At 38.2% G+C, this 23,238-nt stretch overlaps 1 protein-coding gene across 5 annotated transcripts in view; it reads right to left on the bottom strand.

Annotated features, from left to right (window-relative positions):
- Window positions 1–23,238, bottom strand: part of UBR3 (ubiquitin protein ligase E3 component n-recognin 3) — a 120,053-nt gene that overhangs the window by 10,403 nt on the left and 86,412 nt on the right. For all 5 annotated transcript variants that reach the window (XM_071811043.1, XM_065840960.2, XM_071811041.1 and 2 more), the window contains 3 exons: window positions 15,525–15,630; window positions 7,919–8,019; window positions 1,119–1,243 (listed from right to left, as the gene is read on the bottom strand). In XM_071811043.1, coding sequence (XP_071667144.1) covers window positions 1,119–1,243; window positions 7,919–8,019; window positions 15,525–15,630 — 332 coding nt within the window. The remainder of the gene's footprint in view (window positions 1–1,118; window positions 1,244–7,918; window positions 8,020–15,524; window positions 15,631–23,238) is intronic.

The raw sequence follows: 23,238 nt of genomic DNA, 5'->3' as shown, positions 1-23,238 counted from the left end.
AAACTTCAAACTGCAAAATTATCTATCACTTGGGAATCACCCAAGTGAACAGAAAAATGGAAAAAACTCTCACCAGCAACAATCTCAAGCAAATGTTCTCGAAATTCTAAGAAAAGAAGGGGGTAGAGAAGGAGCTAACAAAATCCAGTACTGCCCAGTGATCTCAAATGCTCAAGTCCAGAAGAAAAACATCCCACACAGTAGCAGCTTAGCCAGCAGATAGTTTGTCTCCACTGCCTTGGAGCTGTGACTGATCAGTATGACAAATCCAACTTACATGTGAAAAGCAGGCCATGCTTCTCAGTGTGCGTTTTGTTTAACTGCCAACACAATCTAAAGCGCAGCTGCTGTATAAAGGTGTTTTTCTCCTCCCATTTCCTCTCCTGGCCCCACACTTCCATCCTTCCCCTTGGTCTGGCACTGGCTCTCTTCTGACCTTCTGGGGAACCAATCCATGAAGCAGAAAACCAACTGAGGGATTAAACGAATGTTGGTGCCAGTGCAGGGAACTGTATCTTTTGGTGGGAATGGGCATTCAATCAGCTGAACTGAAATAGCAAGATGCGCCTTCACTTCACTTGTAAATATTATCAAAAGGCAAGGAAATGATAGTGAAATATCTACCTGTCTAGTCTACAAATTTCCTTCTTTGCCTCTTTATCACATGGGCCCTCTAGACCACATATTGAGAGAAATTTATATGGTAAGCCACAAATAGCATGAAAAATAAGACTACAGCAGAGGTTTTTTTCACCACCAACAAGTTTGCCGGCTTTTCCCATGAAGCAGTACATTAGATCAACCCAGGGTTTACCTAGAGAGGCTCCAATTACACAGGAACAAAAGCTGTATTTACCCAATACCATTGCAACAAACTCAAGACAGGAACTTTAGAGATACAGTCTCAAATATGAAATTCAATTCTGGAACTAGATCTTCATTGTAAATCTCGAGTCTCATCACATACCAAAACCTGCAAAAATTGCATATGCAGAAACAAAACACTGGGTTTTCACAAGGCAAAAGCAAATTATTATATGCAAAGCACAAGTACCTGTTACACTCCTATCAGAAATACATAAGCAAAATTTCATAAATGTTTTAATAAATTAACCAACCTTTTTGAGAGCTCCTGACTCTTTCCATGCCATCCTTTCTTCAGCACTGCATTTAACAGAAAATGCTGCCAAGGCTTGAGTATACAGTAAAGTGAACAGCACTTTTATAATGCAGGTGAAGTGTTCTGTAACACAAAGAAAGCCACTTTTAAACACTTGATATTTTTAGCAAATAAACTGATTACAGAGTCTCTAGTTATGGAAATGATGCTTCTCAAATGAAAAGCAAGTGCTACACAAAAAGTACAAATCCCCAAAACACACAGAACAACATAAATATGTTTATTTGCTTTCAAAAATGACTTGGCAGCTGTAGTGATTGGAACAAGTACAGGGCAAGTAATTTTCCACTGCTCCATATGTTCATCTTAATCCTGATCGGCAGTGACTTCCTCCTAGGGACCTGGTGATATTACAAAATTCTGTTTTGTCCAAACATTACATCAAGTTAAGCTACTGATTACTGATAGCTATGACTAACTGGGTGCTGCAGATGTAAGCAAATGCATATCCTACCATCTCTTCTGGCAATGATTAAACCATCTGGGGCAAGTTACATTCATACAAATACCAGAAAAGTTAAGTTCCCAAAGAAAGACACTGAGCATACTTGAGTCTGTATCTCTGCTTCCAGATACAGGTCTGGCCATACAAGGCTTGCTGCAAACCACTCTTTGGCAAGTACCTATTACTGGACCTCACGTGAATACAGAAGGAGGACGAAAGACTGCCTGCCATTTTAGAACTTACCTTTATTTGTTTACAATTTTTCACAATATTTAAAGGATTATTACCTCCTACTCATAAGCTGCAGGAGAAAGGTTTTGAAATCTTTTTTGGGGTAGCTAGCAACGCAGGCAAAATAAGACTTCCTAAAATTGGAACAGGAAAAAAGGCTGAAATGAAGATACACTAGCGGTCCTTTTTTCTCTCTTTTTACTTTAGGTTGTATTTCCCATCTCAAATTATCTAATCTTTTAAAATCTTGGTAGATCAAAGAAGTTTCTCTCATCAGTTACACCGTTCCTTAAGCACAAACATAACTATATCTAAAACAATGTATGCAAAAATGAGTGTTTTAAAAAGTCCTTTCAGGCTTTGAAGTCAAGCAAAACAATTTTATTTACATAAGCACCTCATAGAAATTGGGTTAAATTCATTCTTTCTTCCCAAAGGGTTTAAACAAGCTTTGTATATGAAAATGAAAAGCAGGTAAGGGAGAAACTCATTCCTTCTCTTTCCTTAGCCAGGATTTGAGTACACAATTAAATTTGTAAAATAACAATTGCTTTTGTACGTAACAAATCTTTACAAATCAAACCAGACACATTTTAAAACTTTATATGCTACTGAATATATACAATAAGCACAATTTAAGCACCTAAATGATAATTTGTAACTATGTAATTAAAAGCGTACTTTCTTCTGTACTATCTTCCTACGGAGCTTCTGTTACACATGACAAGGAATGCTGCTATGCTTCATCTGCCCCATTCTAGAGCAGGTAGCATTATAATGTTTTTTCCTGTCAGTTTCCACAGAAATAGAATTCACCAATGCCATTAGATCTCCAGGCCCTACTTCCTTCCTCTGCAGAAACCTCAATGTTCTTAGCAATCCTCCTCCTAAGGAATAACAGCAGGCAAGCTTTGAGCAAATTTTCTAGGACTGGTATCTACCAGAATAAACCACACGCTGTCACAGAACTGTAAGAATTGCCTCTTTGGCCTGAGCTACAGTCTATAGTCGTAGCTAGACCTGAACTGAAGCACTGAGTCAGTGACAGGTGAAAGCCACCGAGCCCGACGGCACCCTGTGCCAGCAGAAATGGAAACGGCTGCACCCGCAGCAGCCCCAGAGCACGGGGGGCATTCCCGGACCTGCCCCAGCGCCCCCGCCCCGGCCAGCTCCCGTTCTGCCGAGGGGATGGCGCAGCGCTCAACACTGGCTGGCTCGGCACTCTCTGAAACTATCACATTTTTTTAAATCTGTTTTTTGTTAAATATTATTACTTCTTGTTTCTATCCCCACCTTGATACTTATTGTTCAATTCGCTGAAAGTATTATACCTAGTGTATATTATGTTTTTTAAAATAAATTTATGTTCTTGTATTTACTTACATGTACGTGACTCGTTAATTACTACAAAGTACATTTTTGGAGAAGCCAGAATTAGACAAGAAAACACTATCTCCTACATTTGGGTCACCATGTGGGTCACCCTTAAGAAGTCTTGACTTCTGCACACTTTTTTTTTTAGGAAAATATCACAGGAGCAGCTCAGAGGCAGCACACTGTGTCTGGAACACCAGGCTTTGAAAACAAGCATTGAAGAGTCACAAACACATCCCATGGGAGACATAAAACACCAGTCAGAGGATCAATGATTATTTCATGACTATGTAATATCTCTCACTTGCAGAATGCAAAATATTTGACAGCTGTAGGTATCCATAAACCTGGAGCTGTTGCACTTGTCTTCTGCAAAGAGCAATCTTATTTACCTTTTCACAACACGTGTGGGGGCTGCGTGGTGTTTTCCTGTGGACATCTTGGTGGAGGCCGTGGTTTTGCTACATCTTCCCTTCGATGTAATAATTCTAAAGATTGTTATTATCTTTGTATGCTGTGGAGTAATCTATGTAAACACTGCCAGTCCCTTCTGTTGCAGATGAGATACTCTGCAACATTCTGCACTAAAATGCAGTCACACCTAATCTGATATTCTGACAGTCTAAAAGGTATATTGTTATGGCTAGGCCATTATAATCAAAACAGAGGTTAATGCAGAACTTTTGTTCTTATTTTTGAATAATATTGAGAAATGCTTTTATGTTCTTATTTTTAGAACTTTCGGAACCAAATTACTTCAAGGCATCCCAACCATTATATGCATTAAACTAACTCCCTTAAAAATAAAGTTTACACAAGGAACACTTCTAGAACTCTAATTTTAACATTAGTAAAATAAATGTGCAGTTGAATAAACGTATTACTAACAATATGCATCTTTCAATTTCAGTATAAAATTAGATTATATTTGTTGGCAGGCAATGACTGCAGAAAGAATCCACAAAATGAACCAAATGCAAAATTAAGGACCTAGGACCTTTTCTAGTGAATTCAGAAGGGCATCTTTATATAAATAACCTTTGAAAATATTCTTCTTGATCTAAAGCTTGAACAGTTACTTGAAAAAATAACTTCAGAACAAAGGGAGACAGCACTGAACTTCAGATAATCCATGAAAGGTAAATTGAAAGTTCCAGGATACAGATAAATATTTCAACTTCCACATTGAAACTGGATACCATTCAAGCTGATTACATTCATTCTATATTTAGTCAAGATCCTTATCCAGTCATTAAAGAAAAGTGCTAGCGTTCGCCTGAGTGCTGCTCGCTGCATTTAGTTGCACGTCATTGAAACTTTACAGAAAAAGAACGTGTCAGAACATCCAGGTCAGGTTCTTCAGCACCGGGGCTTACCAGAATTGCAAAAGAAAGGGAGCGAATTGAGGTGTTACATACCAGAGAAGAAAACCTCTCCCACAGTCCACAGAGGTTGGGCTAAACTCTCAAAACCAAGTTGGAGCATATCCACCACTCCCAAATCACGGATCTCCTCAAAGCAGCCCTGTGGCCTGTCAGGGCAAGGCCCGGCTGTGCCCAGGCTGCTGAGGGATAGTCTGAGCACCGCACCAGGCCACTGCTGGCCAGCTGGCCACCTACTGCAGCCTCAGGCTCACACCTGCTCACCCAGAGCCCAGGTTTTACATACTTTGCCACAGTACGATATTTTTCCCATTCAAAGCAAAGCAGAAAATAAAGCCACTGGAAGCTACGAGACTCTGCACTTCTAGAAATCTGACCACAGGGCTCCCAAGTCAGGCACTGGGAAAATAAAATTCTTTGCAATTGATGGTAACAAAGAAGAAAGTCTAATTTGTATTAAATGACTTGTTCAGTATATAGAAACTGTGCTGCAGGAAACGGTGGTGGGGGGTGTTGAATTCAATTTACAAGGACAGATTTAAGTTTGTTAACCACCAAGCCACTGTCTCCATTTCCATACTACCTTTCTTCACACGCAACACCATTTTCTGTAAGAAAGGACCTAGAAATTCTAAGAATAAAATACTCATTTTCTGCAGAGTCCCAATTCACACCACCATGAATGATGCCCATCATCTGCACAACTGTCACAGAATTAAACCAGACACTCCTATGGGGATTATTATGTATGTAGTCTTGCACAATTTCAAAATGCTGAGCTTATGAAGCCTTTAAGAGCTTTGCCCATATTCTAGTGACAAATAAAAATCTAACAAGTTGTTCTAGTATCTTGAACGTAGTTTTTATTTTGCTGGTTACACTACACAGGAGGCATCCATTACCTTCCTCATTCCCTATTTTGTAAATTGTTAAGTGCTTGCAAATGCTATGACCTCCACTACAATGCTTCCCTCATTAAAAAAAAAAAGAAAAAAAGAAAAAAAGAGTAGTGCTCTTTTTTTGTGATGTGTTCAGATCAGTTTTCCTCTCTGAATGAAGAGGCTGAACAGTGATGACATTTTTATTGCTTGAATCAATGTCGGATTGAAAAAGATACCAACACTCATCCGAAAGAGAACAGGGTAGTTAATGTGATTCCTAACGCTATATCTGAAAGACAAGAGAAGTAGTTTGGGTCCTCCTTACAGAACAGTCAGTGTTTGTAGGAAACACAGTAAACAAAAGGGATTTTGATTACAAACATGAAGATTTAACACCTGATGAACTGGTTTAGTTTCCTGTAAGGACACAAACACGGTTTCTCTGAATACATCCACATACCTAATAAATGACACTGCAAAACCAGTCCCACTACAGGAGAGTGTCCATGCTAAAAGAGGAAGAAAATCTTCAATGGATTCTAAATCCTACAGATACTTCTTTATTATTAGTGAAGCGTTCAGCACCAGACTGTACCACGGCCTCTTCTGCACTGTAGTTAAGTGTATTGCTAACCACTGGAAATACCTGTCACAGGCATCCATCTCCTGCCTGCATACTGGAGTCCAGCCAAGCCCATGATAATGCCATAGCAGCACAGAAAGTTCAGGAAGCAGTTGGGTGAAATGTAGATTTTTTTTCTTCACCCATCACTGACCTGCTGTGTGACACTGCACAAGGCGTTTTACCTTTTCATGCCTCAGCTCTCTACCAAGAACTAATGACATGAAGTTCAACTCTGTGACTTACACACCCATTACAAAAGTCCTAAACAAATTGGTTATGTCCCATTTTTCTGAACTGCATCCTATACCCCAAGACAAAGAAATCATGAAAGACTTTCTTTTTATTCTGCCTAACCATTCTGATGAAACAAAAATTAGAAAGATAAATGGCAATTTATTTCCAATTTAATGCTCAGCAGATTTGAAGTGGTTACACATTCATCTTCCTCCTGCCACTTTTCCCTTTCAACTGCAACACACACTAAACCTCAGAGCAATGGCAAAACATGCTGCTGATCAGTCGTATTTTACAGAATTCTCCACAGGATGCATATTAATCGCATATTTTCTTTCCTATGATAAGCTATACTTGTTTATAAACAGTGTTTTTCAATGCTTGAATACAAACTGCAAAAAGATCATTGCCTGTACTTCGGCTTCACCACTCCTGTGTATTTCAGATGATGTTAGTCTTGTTAAACTTTTGTTTACTGCTTTTGTTAAGTCCTTCCAAGAAAAGCTAAGTTAAACTGTAGTTAAAAAAAAAAAGTACATTTTTGACCATAGACTGCCTATTCAAGAATGTTTTATTTTCCTAGTATTTTCATATTCTAATAATTTATTGCACATACTTAATCCATAAAAATGTACATAGAAAAACCTCCACCCATGATGTCAAGAAATACACACAGAATCAACTGAGCTGAATTTGAGCATTCAATAGTGAGGACTGAACAGCTCTTAAGTGGAAACAGAGTTTCTACTGTACTTTGTAAACTAGGTGTATGACTCAAGAGGAGAATAGTCCCTGTATTTACCTATTTACACATTAACAAAACTCAGTAGGTGTCAGAATTGCCACACAGACACTAAAGCAGATGCTCTGTTCACTCTCAGTGTAGTAAAAAAGACGTTTGTTAGTTCTCACTTTAAAATAAAGGTATAGTCAGAGACCAGAGGGTCTGACCTACCCATCTTCTGGAGTATATACTATTAGCAAGATGGACCAGGTTCAGCAGTTCCTTTTACACAGAGAAATAAATTTAGGTTTAAAACCACCTTTGATTTTAGTAATGAAAAAAATTTAGATCTTAAATATCTATTTAATATTTATCCCAAATTATAATATATGCTGTCTATTGAAGTTGCTGCATTACAGCAATTATCATCTTCATATATGATCTGCTGTTATGTAAGACTGCTGCAGTGTAACCTCTGAAATTCAAACCAAATGACAATCTTTTGCCCCATGGCACTCAGTTCAAGTATTGAGCTGCCTCTCTAAGCAAAGAGATGAAGGTCAAACAAAGGACACTGTTCCTTCAGTAAAAGTGCTTAATAGTTTTTGCTCAGCTCTTGTATCTTTACCGACTAGGCTGACTGATAAGGTGAGAAGACAGGGGACACAGATAAGCTTGTCGATCCACAACAAAAATTCTGTTCAATGCCACCTCCTGTAGATAAGGCAGAAACCTTATTTTAGAATACACAGTAGACAAGCTACAATTTACCATTCTGGAAATCACCATGAATGCAGCTTCATGTACATAATGATCTAAATATATGTATTTTTGTAACATACCTTTGTGCAATGGTTGAGGCATGGTTAAAATCTGGATAAGCAAAAGGGATGAGACATCTCTGTAAAGCACAGGAACTTCTGGCAGCTCCTCACTTACCAGCCTGGAAAGAAAACCCAAAGAAAATAACTTCTGATACTATAAGCCCATTTTTAATTTTCAGATTTTATTTTGCATTTTAAATATTATTACACTTTATATTAAGCCTACAGAAGCCAAATACCTGTCAATTTGCTAACTGGTCTTGATTTTAAAACAATTTAATGTTACTACTGGATTGTAATAACTCAAGACGAAATCACCATTTGAGTACCTGATTGTTGTTACAGTACTTTGAAACTTTCCAAAACTGACTGAAGTAGTTATTTATATGTACAGAATCGGGGAACATCCAGTATTTCACTTTTAGAACTTGTATTCTAAAATGAGAAAATACACTGCAGAGTAACATCATAACTTAATGGATTTTCAAAGCACGGCATTTCACAAGTATACAGATCTCCATGATGTAACACCAACAAATCCTCAGGTTACATTTATGTTACAGGAATTGCTCCTATTGGAGAATGCCAAGGCCTTAGAAAAGATTTTGTTTTCCTTTATGTACGGAAATGAAGATTCAAGCAGCCATCGCAGGTGGGATTATGCAATCTTACACATAGTCTTTATTTTAAACCTGTATGGCTAGAAGGACAGCAAATAAGCACACATGAGATACTGAAAACTTTTGAACTCTTTGGAATCACTGAATGACATAAAATCCACTTGTAGTCTTATACTAAAATGAAGAAAATGCTTGCAGGTAGGAGGTAGTATTTTTCTAGCTTGGTGCAGCAATATTCAACAATACTCCAACCAACAGTATTCTACCGGTTCAATAGCCGAGTCAAAATGGTGAAAAATCAAAGTGGCAAAAAAAAAAATTATCATTCTTCCCTCTGGAAGTGACAGGGAGTGTGAAGGAGATCTCACACAGGAGCAGGGGGTACAATGCGACATGGATCCTCCAAACGCCAGACACGAAGGTGCTCTTTGGGTTCTTATTCCCAGTCCCAAACAGTGGCGGTGGGAGCTGGATGGCTGCTGAATGCAGTAACCAAGGAGCAGACGTCTGTTTGCAACATTTATCTGTACTACTGCCACAGGAGCTGTATTGTGAGGCCTCGGTTTAACTGTCCCTGACTCTCCCACGGAAAAAAGTCCTCAACAGCTTCTTACAAACAAACCCGAATGTTGTATAGGAAAAGCGCCACATGCTACTGTGTTCCTTTTGATTACCATGTGATTGAAATGCTGTTCTGAAAGGGCATGTTCTTTCTATCACTCCTTAGGCTTTTTCATCTTTTTTTTCTCCTCTTTTGTCATCCTTTTCACTGGTCAGAAATTGCAGAAAAAATGGTTCTCCCTCTCCTGGTAGGAGCTTCCCTTACTTCGGGCAGCTATAGGCCTCTACGCCATGTGGCACCTTTGGAAGTCAGGAAATCAAAACCCCTCTGGCCTGCTCCAGTTTCAAGGTTATCTTCATGCTTTCTTGCAGCAATTTTTCCTGTCCTGCAGGTAAACTACCGCTGATACAGCACTAGGGAGTTGTACTGGAAATAGATGTATATCCTTATTAAGATCTACGCCCCAAAGCACAGCCTCACGCTCCTCCTTTTGGTTGATCTGCAGGACACTGTGGACCGCAGAGTTTCCCAACAAGGCTCTGAAGCCCTCCAGCAAGTACCCAAGTACAAACAGGCTGAGGAAAAAAACACACAGGCAAGACATTTAAGCTCTCTTCTGTCTCAGCTCTGCACTTTCAGAGCATGACTGCTGGATTGTTGTTGGGTCCAATTATTGCCTCTTCCAAGAGCACCAAACTCTTCCTCTGACCCAACCCAGTTGCTGCTGGTGACTCCATGAGCACAGCTGATGCCTCTCTTCACGAAGGTACCAGGGGCCCTTGGTGCCGTCCATCACACACAGGTACAAACTGAGCTCTTGCAGAGCTGTATGGGAAAAGGTTGTCCACGTGTGGTGGGATGCAGAGGCACGTGTAACATCCCTAGCGCCTTCCAATAGCTCTGGGCATCCAGCCAGCCCAGCATTTCAAAATTTTCAGGCAATGAAGGTGCTAATCTCACTAAGTCTCTCTAATTCTGCTTTTACCTACAGCTAGTTCTATTTTATTATCTATGACACTGAATTTTAAAACAACCCTCGTTATGTAAGGACTTAAAAATCAAGGACTATCTCTTAAATTACTTCTCACCTTTAATTTTTAATTTATATATACATTTGGGAAGAAAATTAATTTGGAATAACATGAAGACAAAAAAAAATTAACTCTCTCTGGTCACATTTAGTTGAACACCTCTTTCTGAAAGGGCTATCAATATAATTTAACAGTCATGTAACAATTAGGTCAAATATCAGCTCTGACAAAATTAGGAAATATTCTGATATATACAGAATACTGCAACTGACTAGCAACATCACAACTAAATGAACTCATTTTCACATGCAGGACCAAGTGAATTCTTTGTCTAATTTATTCATTTCATATATATCGGAAAAGTAAAGCTACATTAAATGTCAGGGTTTTAGATAAGCTGCTTCTGTTTACATCAAGCGCTGCAGCATACGAAGTGCTTAAAAACTGCTCTGTCATTTGTTAAGAGCCTAAGCAACTTCTTCATTATGACAATGAAACTGAATTTATAAAATGTGTTTAGAAATGCGTTTTATGGAAATTGCCCATCCTGTTAATCCCCAATGCATATGTGAAAGCTTGATAAATCTGACTTCACAAAAAACTGTGCCACAGAAGCACTGAATAAAACGAAAGCATGTCCAATTTCAGATAGGACCAATGTAATGTAAAGTGATTCAAATGTAGTATAGTTGCATGCTGTATCCAGTAAAAACGTGGGGCAATATGGAAATAAAACAGCACCGTTCAATATAAATATGTACCAACAAGAAAAATTTAAAATGCATTGCTTGACTTTCTCTGTGGAACTGACCTCTCCTCCAGTCCAAGGTAACCGGACTGCCCCTCTCCCTGTGCCAATGCCTGCGCTGTGGATCAGCTGAGGACTGAGCCGCTCTGCCTCTGTGTTCTGCATCCTCCTCCTGACGGAGGTTCATCGGGAATCACTTCTGTTCTACTTTGAAACAAGCAGCGTTTGCTTATGGTCTTTCCTTACGTATATGCTCCCCTTCCCTCTTCTCTCAGCTAGAGACACTTTCCGTTTTGTTTGATGCAAACTCCAGCTGATTATAAAGTTAAAAAGCCAATAAATAAAATGCAACTTTTGAGCCTCACACCTCTTCGAACTGTCAGATAACAGAAAACCTGAGACACAGGGCTCAGGATACAGCTAAACAAAGGCTTAATCAAGTACTGCAAATTTATTTTCTCTTCAGCATTTGCAGGATGAGAAGCACAGCCCACAAATCCCAGCCTGCAGAAAGGTCAGAGTAATACACAGCTTCTGATGTTCATGATAAGAAAGTAGAATTCTACTATTTGTTCTGGCTACACTCTAGGATTTAATCACAATTTCATATTTACTTTTCATTGTGTCACCGCAGATTTTACAGCAAGTCAGTTTTTCTAATTATACAACACAGGATTGCACAGACAGTACTAACATCAGCCATCTCCCACTCTCTCTTTCACCACTGTGACCCCAGTGCTCCGTTGTCACCTGCTCCCAAACTGACTCAAATTAACCTTTATAAAACCATGGATTAGCTTCTTGACTTTGTTCATGATGCAGGCTGCTCAGGTTCCATCAGCAGAGCTGAGGAAGATGGTGAAATACAGTACAGAGGAAAGAAGAAACAGCCAAGAGCAAGCCCTCCTGAAGCTGCGTTACTGCCGAAACCTCCATATCACAACAGATGTCCCGAGACGTGGGGGTTTCAGGCAGGATTTGTGGGTTTATTGAACAGATCATGTAAGTCTTGTTGCAGCACATGTATGTATGTACCAGCTCTTGCACAAACCTTAACTAAACACCCTGTTGGCCCATTATCCTACTCTCTGCCTTGCGCTAGCTTCATAAAAACTGCTTTATTTTTTCCATTTCACAACATTTTCTGTGATGAAGATGTAACTTAAGAGGTTGCCATGCACAGTTTCTCATTCCCATCCCTGTGCTGCAGTTTTTTGCTCCAGTGTGACACTATGAACAACCACCAAAGCGTTCTAGCTTAGAACAAAACATCAGCAATACACTTTAGTAAAAATAACCCAGTATTTCAGTTTATCTTGCGGTTCCCCCCTGCAAGTGCTTCTACTGCAAAGATGTTTTACCAAATCGTTCTTTGCCGACACATTTTGTCTGTCAAAACAGACACAAACATTTTAGCCTCTGTAAAGATGTACATTTAAAAGTAGTATATCCTTTTATTTCAGGTTTGCTCTTCCTAAAACTCTGGCTATTTGGACTAGTCCATTAAATTCACATCTGGGTTTGGTAATTATTGCCTCCAGCTGCTCCTTCTCTGCCCCCTCCCAGGAGCTATTATTCCCCACTCACACCACAATAATTGTTTATTTGATCACCCTTGAAACCAGATCTGCCCCTAGTAGAACAATGTGCTTAAGCACAGCCTGTGGGACCAAGTATACATCAAATCTGACAACATGAACTGCACAGGAGAAAGAATCCACTGTACCATTCATAGTACACCAGACTTTTATCTTTTTTCCTCCCTCTTCCTTCAAACAGTTCCTTTTTGACAGAGTATGTTCTTGCTCAGAATTTCCCTATTTCTGCTCTACCTTGGTGTGACTGCACAAGCTCCTTCCCACCCTTCCTCTCAGCTGCCATTTTCAACTACAGACTTGTAGGAGGTGACACCAGGCAAACCAAGTGCTTTGGGAAGTAGAGCAATTCTGTGAGAGTCTCTAAAACTACTTTGATCAGTTCTCCCAGACACATGGAACTAAGGCATGATTTATGAATTATGATACCTGGGATGTGGAAAACAAAGTGAAAAACAGAGCACTCTATACCTGGGCGGTTAAAATTTGGTAAATATTTATACATTTAAATAAAGTAATCACAATTAAATAAGGGTGAAAAAATAATGCAATGGCACTTGTATCCTATAGATTATTGTCATTTTTAGTTTTGAAAATTACCTTTTAAAATAAATAAACATGCAACTAACTTCTCTGGAAAATTGCTTTCAACTGAAATAATGAAGTTAAAATTAAACAGAAAAATATACCATGTTGGTTTGAAGATATTTTGCTCCTGTGACTTTACTGATGCTAAATGGTTTGGACTCACAGTAATATAGTCAGATAATACAGATCTTTTCCTCTCACTGACATTATTTTTCTACAAGTCTTTACTTGAAGTCTCATGTACCGGTCAGGCTGATGATTCAGGTTACTTGGTTACCATCAAAATGGCAGAGTACTATCCACATATTAAATCTGCACTGGTATTTCTCCATCACTCTTCATCTTCTTCAGTTTACAGCAGTGTATTACTTTCTAATTGCTCTGAGCACTCTTTCCTGTACCTGAAAATATCTCCTATTCTGGATTTATTTCTCAAAAGGCGCAGTAAGATCATACACACCAATCATATGAATGCCATCTTCAAGTCAAACTACTTCTTCAAACGTCTAAAATATAATTACAGATATACACCTTCTACTTTAATTTATACATTAAAAACATGTCCTCAAGGTGCCTCCTCTGCAGCTTCTGGGGCCTGCAGACTCAGGTAGGAAAAACATTCCAAGAAGTGAGCAATAATATTCCAGCTTGGGAAAAACATTCCAAAGAGTGAGCAAAAATATTCCAGCTTGATTGCATCTATACATCTCAGCAGTAAACTAGGTCATAGCAAAATGAATGACCTCTGAGTTACTGCTTCCTAAACCATTTGGGACTTAGTGCCAAACCAACATCAGCAAATCTACCAAGAAGGCTTGAAAACCAGCGCAGAAAATACAAGAACTGCTCAAATGCACTCCCAACATGCAACACCTCCTGCAAAGCAAGACCTTATGGTCTACAGGACCGTTCCTTTCAAAGTGATTCAAAATTACCTAATGAAATCTAACTGACAGCAATCTAACCTTGTTACAACCAATGCACGGTGAATTCCATCTAGTCTCCATGGTCAAAAAGAAGTTGCATGTGCAGAAAAAGCAGCCCCTCTGTTAACAGCTGCTTCCAAAGCCAGCAAGCTCTTCAAAGCTCAAAATGAGAAGTTCATGGTCAGTCCCACAGCCACTCCAACTCCCAACAGCCCACCAACATGGTCTGAATTTCGCTTGGTATAACTCACTCAACCATAGACCACATTTATTAACCTTGTTCCACTGCTGAGTCTCGGTTAGGGCAGAATCACACGAACACCTACTCTCAAAGGGGTCTGAACATATGCTGAATAACATAGGTTTTCAGGTTATAAAATTCCTGATGCTTTGGTCTGTTTTTAGTTTATAAACTAAGCTGTTTGTCTAGTCTAATTACTACAATAACATAATGCTGATTGCAAAAAAAGACCTGTGTGTCCAAGAGGGCAAACAGTAAAATCGCAAATGAGAAGCAAGCACAAATCTCTTAATATTATTATTTTTCCTGATTTACAGATTAGGATTGTGGCATCACTACCCTAGATGAATTTTTGAAAACGCATGATGCTTTGCACCTCATGCTCCAAGAAACACACTGACAAATACATACAGCTGGATGGGCACTAAAAAAACAGGATTTTCAACACTCCTGCAACCTACAAAGTGGAGAACCGAGCTATGAAGATGTTCAATGTGCAAAGAGAAGAAATTACTGCTTTCCTCGTCTGAAGAAAAATAATCATCTAGTTTTAGGCAAGAAACTTTTCTTTTGACCATTAAGGTAAAGTCTGAAAAATGATGGGTCTTCAGTCAAGTAGGGAGATGAGTCCTTGCGGAACACAGACGCATGACTGTTTATTATATTGTTAATACTTGTACAGCTGTGCATATAAGGTTAATGTTTTCAAAGCAAACTCAGGTAAATAACTTGTTTGAAGTAAGAAGCATGATGAAAATTTTTAGCTTCAAATAGTATTATTTGAGTCTCCTTCTCTGGAGACATTAAAAAACTGCCTGGACACATTCCTGTGCAACCTGCTGCAGGTGAACCTGCTTTTAGCAGGTGGGTTGGACTAGGTGATCTCCAAAAGTCCCTTCCAACCCCAGCAATTCTGTGATATATCAGACCTACTTATGTTATTTCTGTAACAGCTTTTAGCCACTGCCTAACTTTCAAGAACCTATTTATGCACTTCATCTCAATGTAAATTTTGTCTAGCATCTGTACCAAGAACAGAAGTGTACTTATCCACTTACCCAATCCTATTAGATTTGCATGTGCTTAAGCTTACAAGGGACATATTTAAGCTTCAACGCAAAACTGGAATGTGTCAGACTTTATGTAAAAGAAATTTGAAAATTTATTTTTACAAATACATACAATTTTTAGATTTTAGGTTCACCAGCCTACCTCACAGAGAATTTAAATTAAGACAAAGTTACTCAAAGTCCCAATGTTAGGATGTTTCTTTCACAAGGTAAAAGTGATATTGGGTAAATTAAAATACTTGCTCTGAATTTTTATCCTGCATCAGCTGGGTGAGTTTTCTCCAAGGATTGTACGCAGAGTCTATACTGTAGAGGCGCATGTGCATGGCCAACACGTGAAACAGCTGATCTGAAAGGTAAAGAAGACAGATTGATGATGATTAAGTACAATAAATATTGAATATTTTACATTAAGTTGCCACCCTTTGCTTTACAAGATCCTGAAAAGTCTGCCATCTCATTCCAAATAAGCTGAAAGCCTAACAAGCATATTTTTAAATTTATTTTTTAAAGGTTTTGAAGATCAGTAAAATTTCAATAGAAGCCTGTGAACACATGCATGTTTACAAAAAAGCATTGTTTTATCTCCTGAAATTCTGAAACAGAAAGGCTGTCTAGAAAGCTTCGAACAGAACTCGGTTGTTTTTGTGCTTGTTAAGACAACAGTTCCACACGCTTAATTACAGGTATTTTTAAAAATCCTGTTTCATATGCTGTCATGTTTCTATGGTTCCACGCCCCCTTCACTTCCCTCTCCAGTTTATGCCAGAAGCTGTGATTTCCTCAACATCTCTTCTAAACAGAGACTGATACACTTCTAACACAGCTTTTATTCCTCTCTCTCACAGCTGAGTTCTGTGCACAATGTATTTGAGATTAACCTAAAGTTGCCAGAAGTTCTGGCCTATAGCAGGATCCCTTTGGTTCGTCATCCTTAAAAGGTTCTTATTCCATCTGCCTTCATAAGGTTCTTTTGTAGGTAAATATTCTGAGAGAAAAAGAGGGAAATGTTTGACCACACCACAATGACACTAAAGTACCAATAGTCTTTATAACGGCAGAGATTTATCTACACAAGCTGCAGGCAGAGTTTGTGGATACTCAATTTAAAATGTTCTGTATATCTACTGTATCAAAAATATCATTTACAAAATACTTCTAGAACCATTTGAACCAAGGATGCTTGGTTTATTATTTATGTACATTATTCTAGTATCCGATATTAAAATGCACAGTTTTCATTTCTCTATGAATCATATGATCAATACAAATAAAGGTAACATCTAATCCTTTCTTCCCTTAAGCAATCTAAGGCAGTAGGCACCATCTCTGTTGACAGCGTTTTCAGAGGTATTTGCAGTAAGAATCTCCGATTTCATTTCTTTTTCTGTGTCTATAATACAGTTACAGATTAGAAAAAACACCTCTGTCTTCATAGGTTTATACTACAATCATATTTTAAAATACTATTTCCCATGATTTTTCTCACTTTTTTCCTCTTCTCACACTATATCTTGCTATTTGCTGCCATGTTTCTTCCTCCTGTTCAATTTTCTGTGACACTGCTGCCTTTCTCCCTTTCATTTTAAATTCCTCTTCCCCCCATCCCGCCTTTTATTCTTTCAATTGACCCCTTTGCTTCCTACTCTTGTAATCTCTCTCCCTTCTCTCTACAACCCACTTGCTCAACCTACAGACTCACTCAAAGGTCCTCTCTTTTAAGTAGAAATAGCAGCTATTAATTTATTTTCCATAAATAGACAATTACTCAGAGGTATGCAATGGCCAAAAACGTCGCATGATGAAGTCAGCTGACTGCCAGAGCCTGAGGGCTGTAATTAGCTCCTGGGGTTTGTAAAATAATTGGAGATGTAGATGGCATTGGAAATGATTGCTGTCACCTGCTTGCTGAATAAAAACAGTCAATGAGGACAAAATAAGTCATTTTTTCTCCTGGCAAGAGATTCTAGTAAAATACTGCTTTGCTGACCAGCTTCAAAACCCTGAAAATATACTGATATCTCATCAAAATAAAAATTAAAAAAAAACCCAAAAACACTATGGTTTTATTTTTAATGAAACCCATTAAAGTATTCATGTTTCTTCCCTCTTGCCTCTCTGCCACTAAAAGAATGGAATTTTTTTTCTGAACTGCTCCTTGCCTGAAACAGAAATGGGCAACTATTAAAAAAAAAATAAAGAAAAAGAAAAGCTTTACATAATTAATTATCACTCTGTTCCTTCAATGGTTATTTTCCTGAGTTTTTACTAATACGAAATTAGGCAGGCAAGCATCGAATTCTTGCACTGGAGAGTTTATTTCTAATCTCTAAGTGTGTAACATTTATGGAATCAAGATACACTCTAACATTCACTGAATCTGAACAAAAAATATTGAGCTTAGCAATCTTGTAAGACAGTATTTTTTGTCTGTGAAGGCAGTTATCACGCCTTCACAAGAAAATGTGTTTAGCATGCAAACGTAAAGCTAGGAAGTAGGTAATAAGATATGATAATGATTTTTTATGAAATATTTTTTATTAATTGACTCTCAGCCAACGCAGTGTAGCCAGGCTTGGTTCTAGAGCCAGGGCAAGCAAGGAGCAGCACTGGTGCCCCAGGAACACGGGTCTGGCAGCTGCTGCCTCCCACGGCAGCCACGCTGAGCTCTGATCCGTCCTCGCCTTTCTGACAAGTTTGGCAACAATCAGCAAAAACTAAGGATGAATCAGAGGAAGAAACAAAGGTTTAATTTCTTCACATTCTTCTGTTCCACACCACAGTGACTCCAATTGCTTTACTGCAAATTTACTATGATTATGGAGTATTAGAGAAAGCCAAGGAAGACCCCAGAGCACCAAAAACCTGGAACTGGCAACTTCTTAGTGTTTGGTGCTTGACCACATTCTTATGTTTGAGGGACTGGCAGAAATCTGCCTTGGGACAAATGAATACCAGGGGGTTTTTTCCTGTGTGTTTATGTGAACGCATCTTTCCAAAACACAAACATGCAGAATATCCTCCCATTTCCTTATACCCTTCTTTGAAGCTTTAAAATACACTTTAAAACAACACAAACCCCACAAGAAACAAGTAGCAGCAAGACATTAACACGACAAGGGTCCACAACCAACTATCTTGCCTAGTCTGGTGAAGAATGGAAACAAAGGTCACCAGGCATCCCAAACCCCTGCACTGGTCACAGCGTAACTGATGGCAAACTGTCTCCAGGACAACCCATCTTTGTGAGGTGTGGACAGGATCTGGCTGTAGCTCAGAGTCTCCAAAATAACATTCTCAACAAAACTTGGCAGAAGAATATTAATTTTAGAAAGCACAGCAGCGGCAAAACTTGAGAATGCTAATTATGAAGTCACAACAAAACGAGAATTAGAGGTTTATTCGTAACAAATTATGAGAAGTAAACTTAAAATAATCTAAATATGGCCCTCCTCTCCTAATAACTTCATAGTATTTGAGACAGGCTGGACCTAGTGAAATTGAATAAATATTAAAAAAATCAGAACATTTGAATGCACAATATAACCTATGGCTGCAAGTCATCAGGGGCCTGGCAGGATGCAAGATTTAGGCATTTAAGTGGGCAAGATTATTACTGGCTTCAAAACATGTTCCCATGACTCAGATGTTGCCTACATTGAATCAGCACTGCCTCAATTCTCCCAGCTTATTTAGATGGCCTTTGTTTTCCACAGAACATACGTACAGCTTATATAAAACACTTTCTCCAGTTAGACATTAGCTTTAACTTTACTTCGTATTAGCCTTCCTAATTGTATTTCTAAAAATTAAGAAAATAAATCTATTTTTTTCCATACACTGTTGATCTTGGTACACATTCTTTTCAACTCTTCCTACACCAGCTCTACTCCTCAGGGTTATCCTGTTTTGAGAGAGGAGCAATGAACTCAGTTGGAATTGGCCCTTTGAAAAGAGCAGCTCAAAGGAGAAGAGCCTGTCTTTGCACTGGGACTGAAGCTTTTAGAGAAAGTGTTCTAATGCTGTTCCTCTCATAAAAAACCAAAGAAAACTGGTATTTTGTCTACAGATCCACACTGCCTGCACTAGCACCTGCAGATGCCTTCTTTACTATTTCTAGTATTAAAGCACACTGATTTTACAGATCTTGACAAAGCTCTTAAAAATCTTCCGCTATGCCAAAGTGCATAGAACAGGAGTAGATAAAGGAGATTTCACAGCTCTTTTCATGTCTAGCATAGTATGCACAGCACAAAAGATGACTAGATTCAGAGACACAACCAGACAGGGATTTGACAGATGAACAGCAGAACTTACAGAAAATGCTGTACTGAACTGACAAAAATGAGTGACCCAGGAAGTTACATGCACATTTAAGTTTCGGTTTCACTAGTAATCCTGGTTTAGTCTTTGCCAAAGTGATCTCAAATTTCTACTTGAGTTTTGATGCCTTTTTTTTTTTCCTATCTTTTTTCCAGTCTCTGAACTGTAAACTCTCAATTTAAAGTTGAAATCAGAGTTGAATTTTTTTTCTGCTATTATTTCCGCTTCTGCAATGTATAGCAATGTGCTGCGATAATGATGACAAAGAAAACTAAGGAACTAGCTGACTTTATTTTGATTGCAAAAGTCTAGATGATGTGTTTATTGCCCAGTATCTCTGATATTTATGTTTTAGAAGGACATAAATAACCTACCCCGGTCATGAGAATCTCTACTTTGCTCTTTCGAACCAGTCTTTTTTCTTTCAAGCAATTAGTATTCATATTTACAATGTCAAAAGATCACAAAACACAGTGACACAGCAGCTCACTGCAAGTGGGATGGAAAACATCCTTGTCTCAACTGCTGTGTGAAGATTTTACCAGACTAGTGACCTCATGCCCTCCTTCTCCCAGAGCTTGCTGGGACTATCAGGAAGGATGTAGATTATAACAAAAAGCACTTGATGCAACCAGATGGGACGTGATGGTTAATAAGGAGACTGAGGATTCATTTTTCTCCTTGTAGAGCTTTATATAGTCCACTTAGCAACAGCAGCTGCAAAAACCTGCTGACAGCATCTTCTCATTCATCACTGATCCAGTAGCTTGGAATCAATGAAGAAAAAAAAATGTGAAGATCAGGAAAAGCCCATTAAGGCATTAAGACATGAACAGTCTTTACAAAATCTTAAGCCTTAATTGTTGATGAAGCAGCTAATTATACTCAACATCAAATGTAGCGGTGTATAAAATCAACTTTAGCAATAGAATTCTAACTATCTATCTTTTTCACTCCCAGGCTAGGAATGAACAGCGTACCAAGCTTTCTAGGAAATAGTTATGATCATCTGTTGGTGAAAAAAACTGCCTTTTCGAAGTTAGCATGAATGGATGGGCACCAAAGATCTGCAGATTGCCAGCTCCTAATTAAAAAATTAAACAAAAAAACTCCACAAAACCAAACCAAACCAATCAACCATGGAAACCCATTGTTCCAAGGCAAACAGCATTCCTGAAAACTACTTCTATTTTTCTGATTTTCAGTGTCTACAGTGAGCTTGGTAGGAATCTTTGCAACCATATTCACATTATTAGATTACAAGAGCGAAACAGTTGCAACTGAGCAATTATTAATTCTTCCTACGGGAACAAACCATACTTAGTGGTTCTGAGTATCACTGGCAATACTGATAAAATGGAGACAGCCATGACTATCAATGTGACTGAAAAAATTATATGGAAAGGGCAGCAAGAGCTCAGAAAACACTTCATGTCAAGGTGACTTGCTGTGCTGACATGAACACTAAAAGCACAGATTAAATTGATACTAACATTATAATCAAGACAGATGACACTGCTGAGCCATCTACAAATGCAAAACACAGACTTCAAATGAAGAAGAAGAGAAAAAAGGAGAAGAGAGAAAAGAAGAGAAGGGAGAAAAAAAAGAAACAGTGGAACAATACCATTTCTCAATGGTTAGAACCATCACAGAAGTTATGAAAGTGCTGAAAATATTTTTAAGGTGAGTCTACACAAGTCTTAAATACTTCTTTGATGTCCACTTGTAAATTAACAGCCTTTCCAATTAATGTAGCTCATGCTGAAATGCCAGACTCTGCTATCTGTGGGAAGCGTATGGCTAAGAGGTTGCTATACAGGGAAACTGAAGCCAGAGGACAAGGTGACAGAATATTTAAAACTTCCCAAACAAACCCTAATCCTATCCTTATTACAAAGGGAAAAACAAAAAAAAAAAAAAAAAAAAGCAGCCAGAAAGAAAGAACAACTATTTAAAAGTTTAAAGGAAGAAAGGACTAGATTATAACATTTACATACTCAAGTTAAAGATACAAAGGTCATTCAGAGAAGTCTTAATTATTCAACCTTAATATTATGTTCTGAAGCTGTTCTACGAATACAATAACATTGAAAACAAAAAGCTAAACATCAGACCTCTTACACTTTATAAAACAGAGAAGTAAGACCTGTACAATTGTTATATGTCATCATTATCCCCTAAACCCAAGAAGATTTTCAAGGCCATAGATTCTAAAAGTGTAATAAGGTCCTTAAAATAGGACTTGATTTCTAAGAAGGCTCTATTTCCATTTTTGGTTGGATACTCTTCAGTAACACACACTCATGCAAACACACATACAAAACTTTAAACCTTGAAATGGCAATTTTACAGCCAAATTTTCTTCATCAGTCTTCTCACACAGACTCAATCACCAACACTAACAGCTACATTAATCATTCTTAATTTTACTTCCCAAGAGCAGCTGCCCTGCTGGTGCAAGCTACTGAAACAGCTCTTGACCTGTTTGTTCCCACCATCCTCCCTGACGCTTCTGGCTGTAGCAGCTCACCTGGGACAACACATTCTGTTTTCTGCAATATCTAATCACCCAACTTCACAGTTGTTACAAGACTAATACAGAGCGGTGCGCTTAATCACAAGAGAGACACCTCATTACCTTGCACATAAGAAAACCAGATAAATTTTAGAATACTTCTGCTGGACCTGATATAAATTCAAAAAACAAAAGCCATTTCAATCCTGTGCAAGCAAGACTTTAACAAAATAGTCTTCGAGTTCTAGATAGGGTATGGATTTTTAAAATCATTCTTTCCTCACTGCACAGGACAATGAAGAAGCTGAAGGTACGTTTTAAGTGAAACTTTAAAAACAGGATTACCTCTTGGAAAAAGAAATCAGTATGGAAAGAAAATAAAACCTATTCTAGAATATGTATCTAATGAAGTACAATTTTTTTATCTCTAAATGCATCAATATGGGAGGGGCAGTGAAGAAAACTCATATAATTATGGAATGGTTTAGTTAAAACAAACCCTGCTATATATGGAAAAGTAATGCTGCTCATACTATTCATATTTAGCCTAACGTCCAATACTAAATACCATAATACTGAATGGCAGTACTATACAGGTCTGTTCCACAAGAATGCCATTACCTTATATTGAGTCCATTTTAATGCAAGATTAAATATGACTAGTTTGCTATATAAAAACTTTACAAAACCAATACAGAACACAACCAGCATGTGAACATTTTAACAATTAATATACGACATTTATGTCTCCATGCTGTTTAAAGCAACAACACATTCACAGACGTAGTGTCTTTCACCTGAAAGCTTTCATGGCCTTCTTCAATTTTTCTGAAGTGCAAAACAGATACTACAATCAGCAACATGGCTGATTTAGACCTAAATAAGAAAATGTACCATTTTACCCAGAAGTCTGGACGAAAGCAGGTGCATTGCAGTTAAATCCTGTCCCTACCCCTTCATCAGAAATATGCACTAGAATTCTTAAAGTAATGCAACTGCTAAATGAAAAAGCACTATTGCCATGTGCGACACACTCAATAAAGCAAAATTACATAACAGTTTAAGAAAGAAAAATAGTAAATAATATGCAATGTATTATAAGTAGAAACAACAAGA

Source organism: Patagioenas fasciata, chromosome 7 (assembly GCF_037038585.1).
Source record: "Patagioenas fasciata isolate bPatFas1 chromosome 7, bPatFas1.hap1, whole genome shotgun sequence".
Lineage (NCBI taxonomy): Eukaryota > Metazoa > Chordata > Aves > Columbiformes > Columbidae > Patagioenas > Patagioenas fasciata.
The sequence above is the reverse complement of the archived record's forward strand: the minus strand, read 5'-3'. Positions and strand labels throughout refer to the sequence as shown.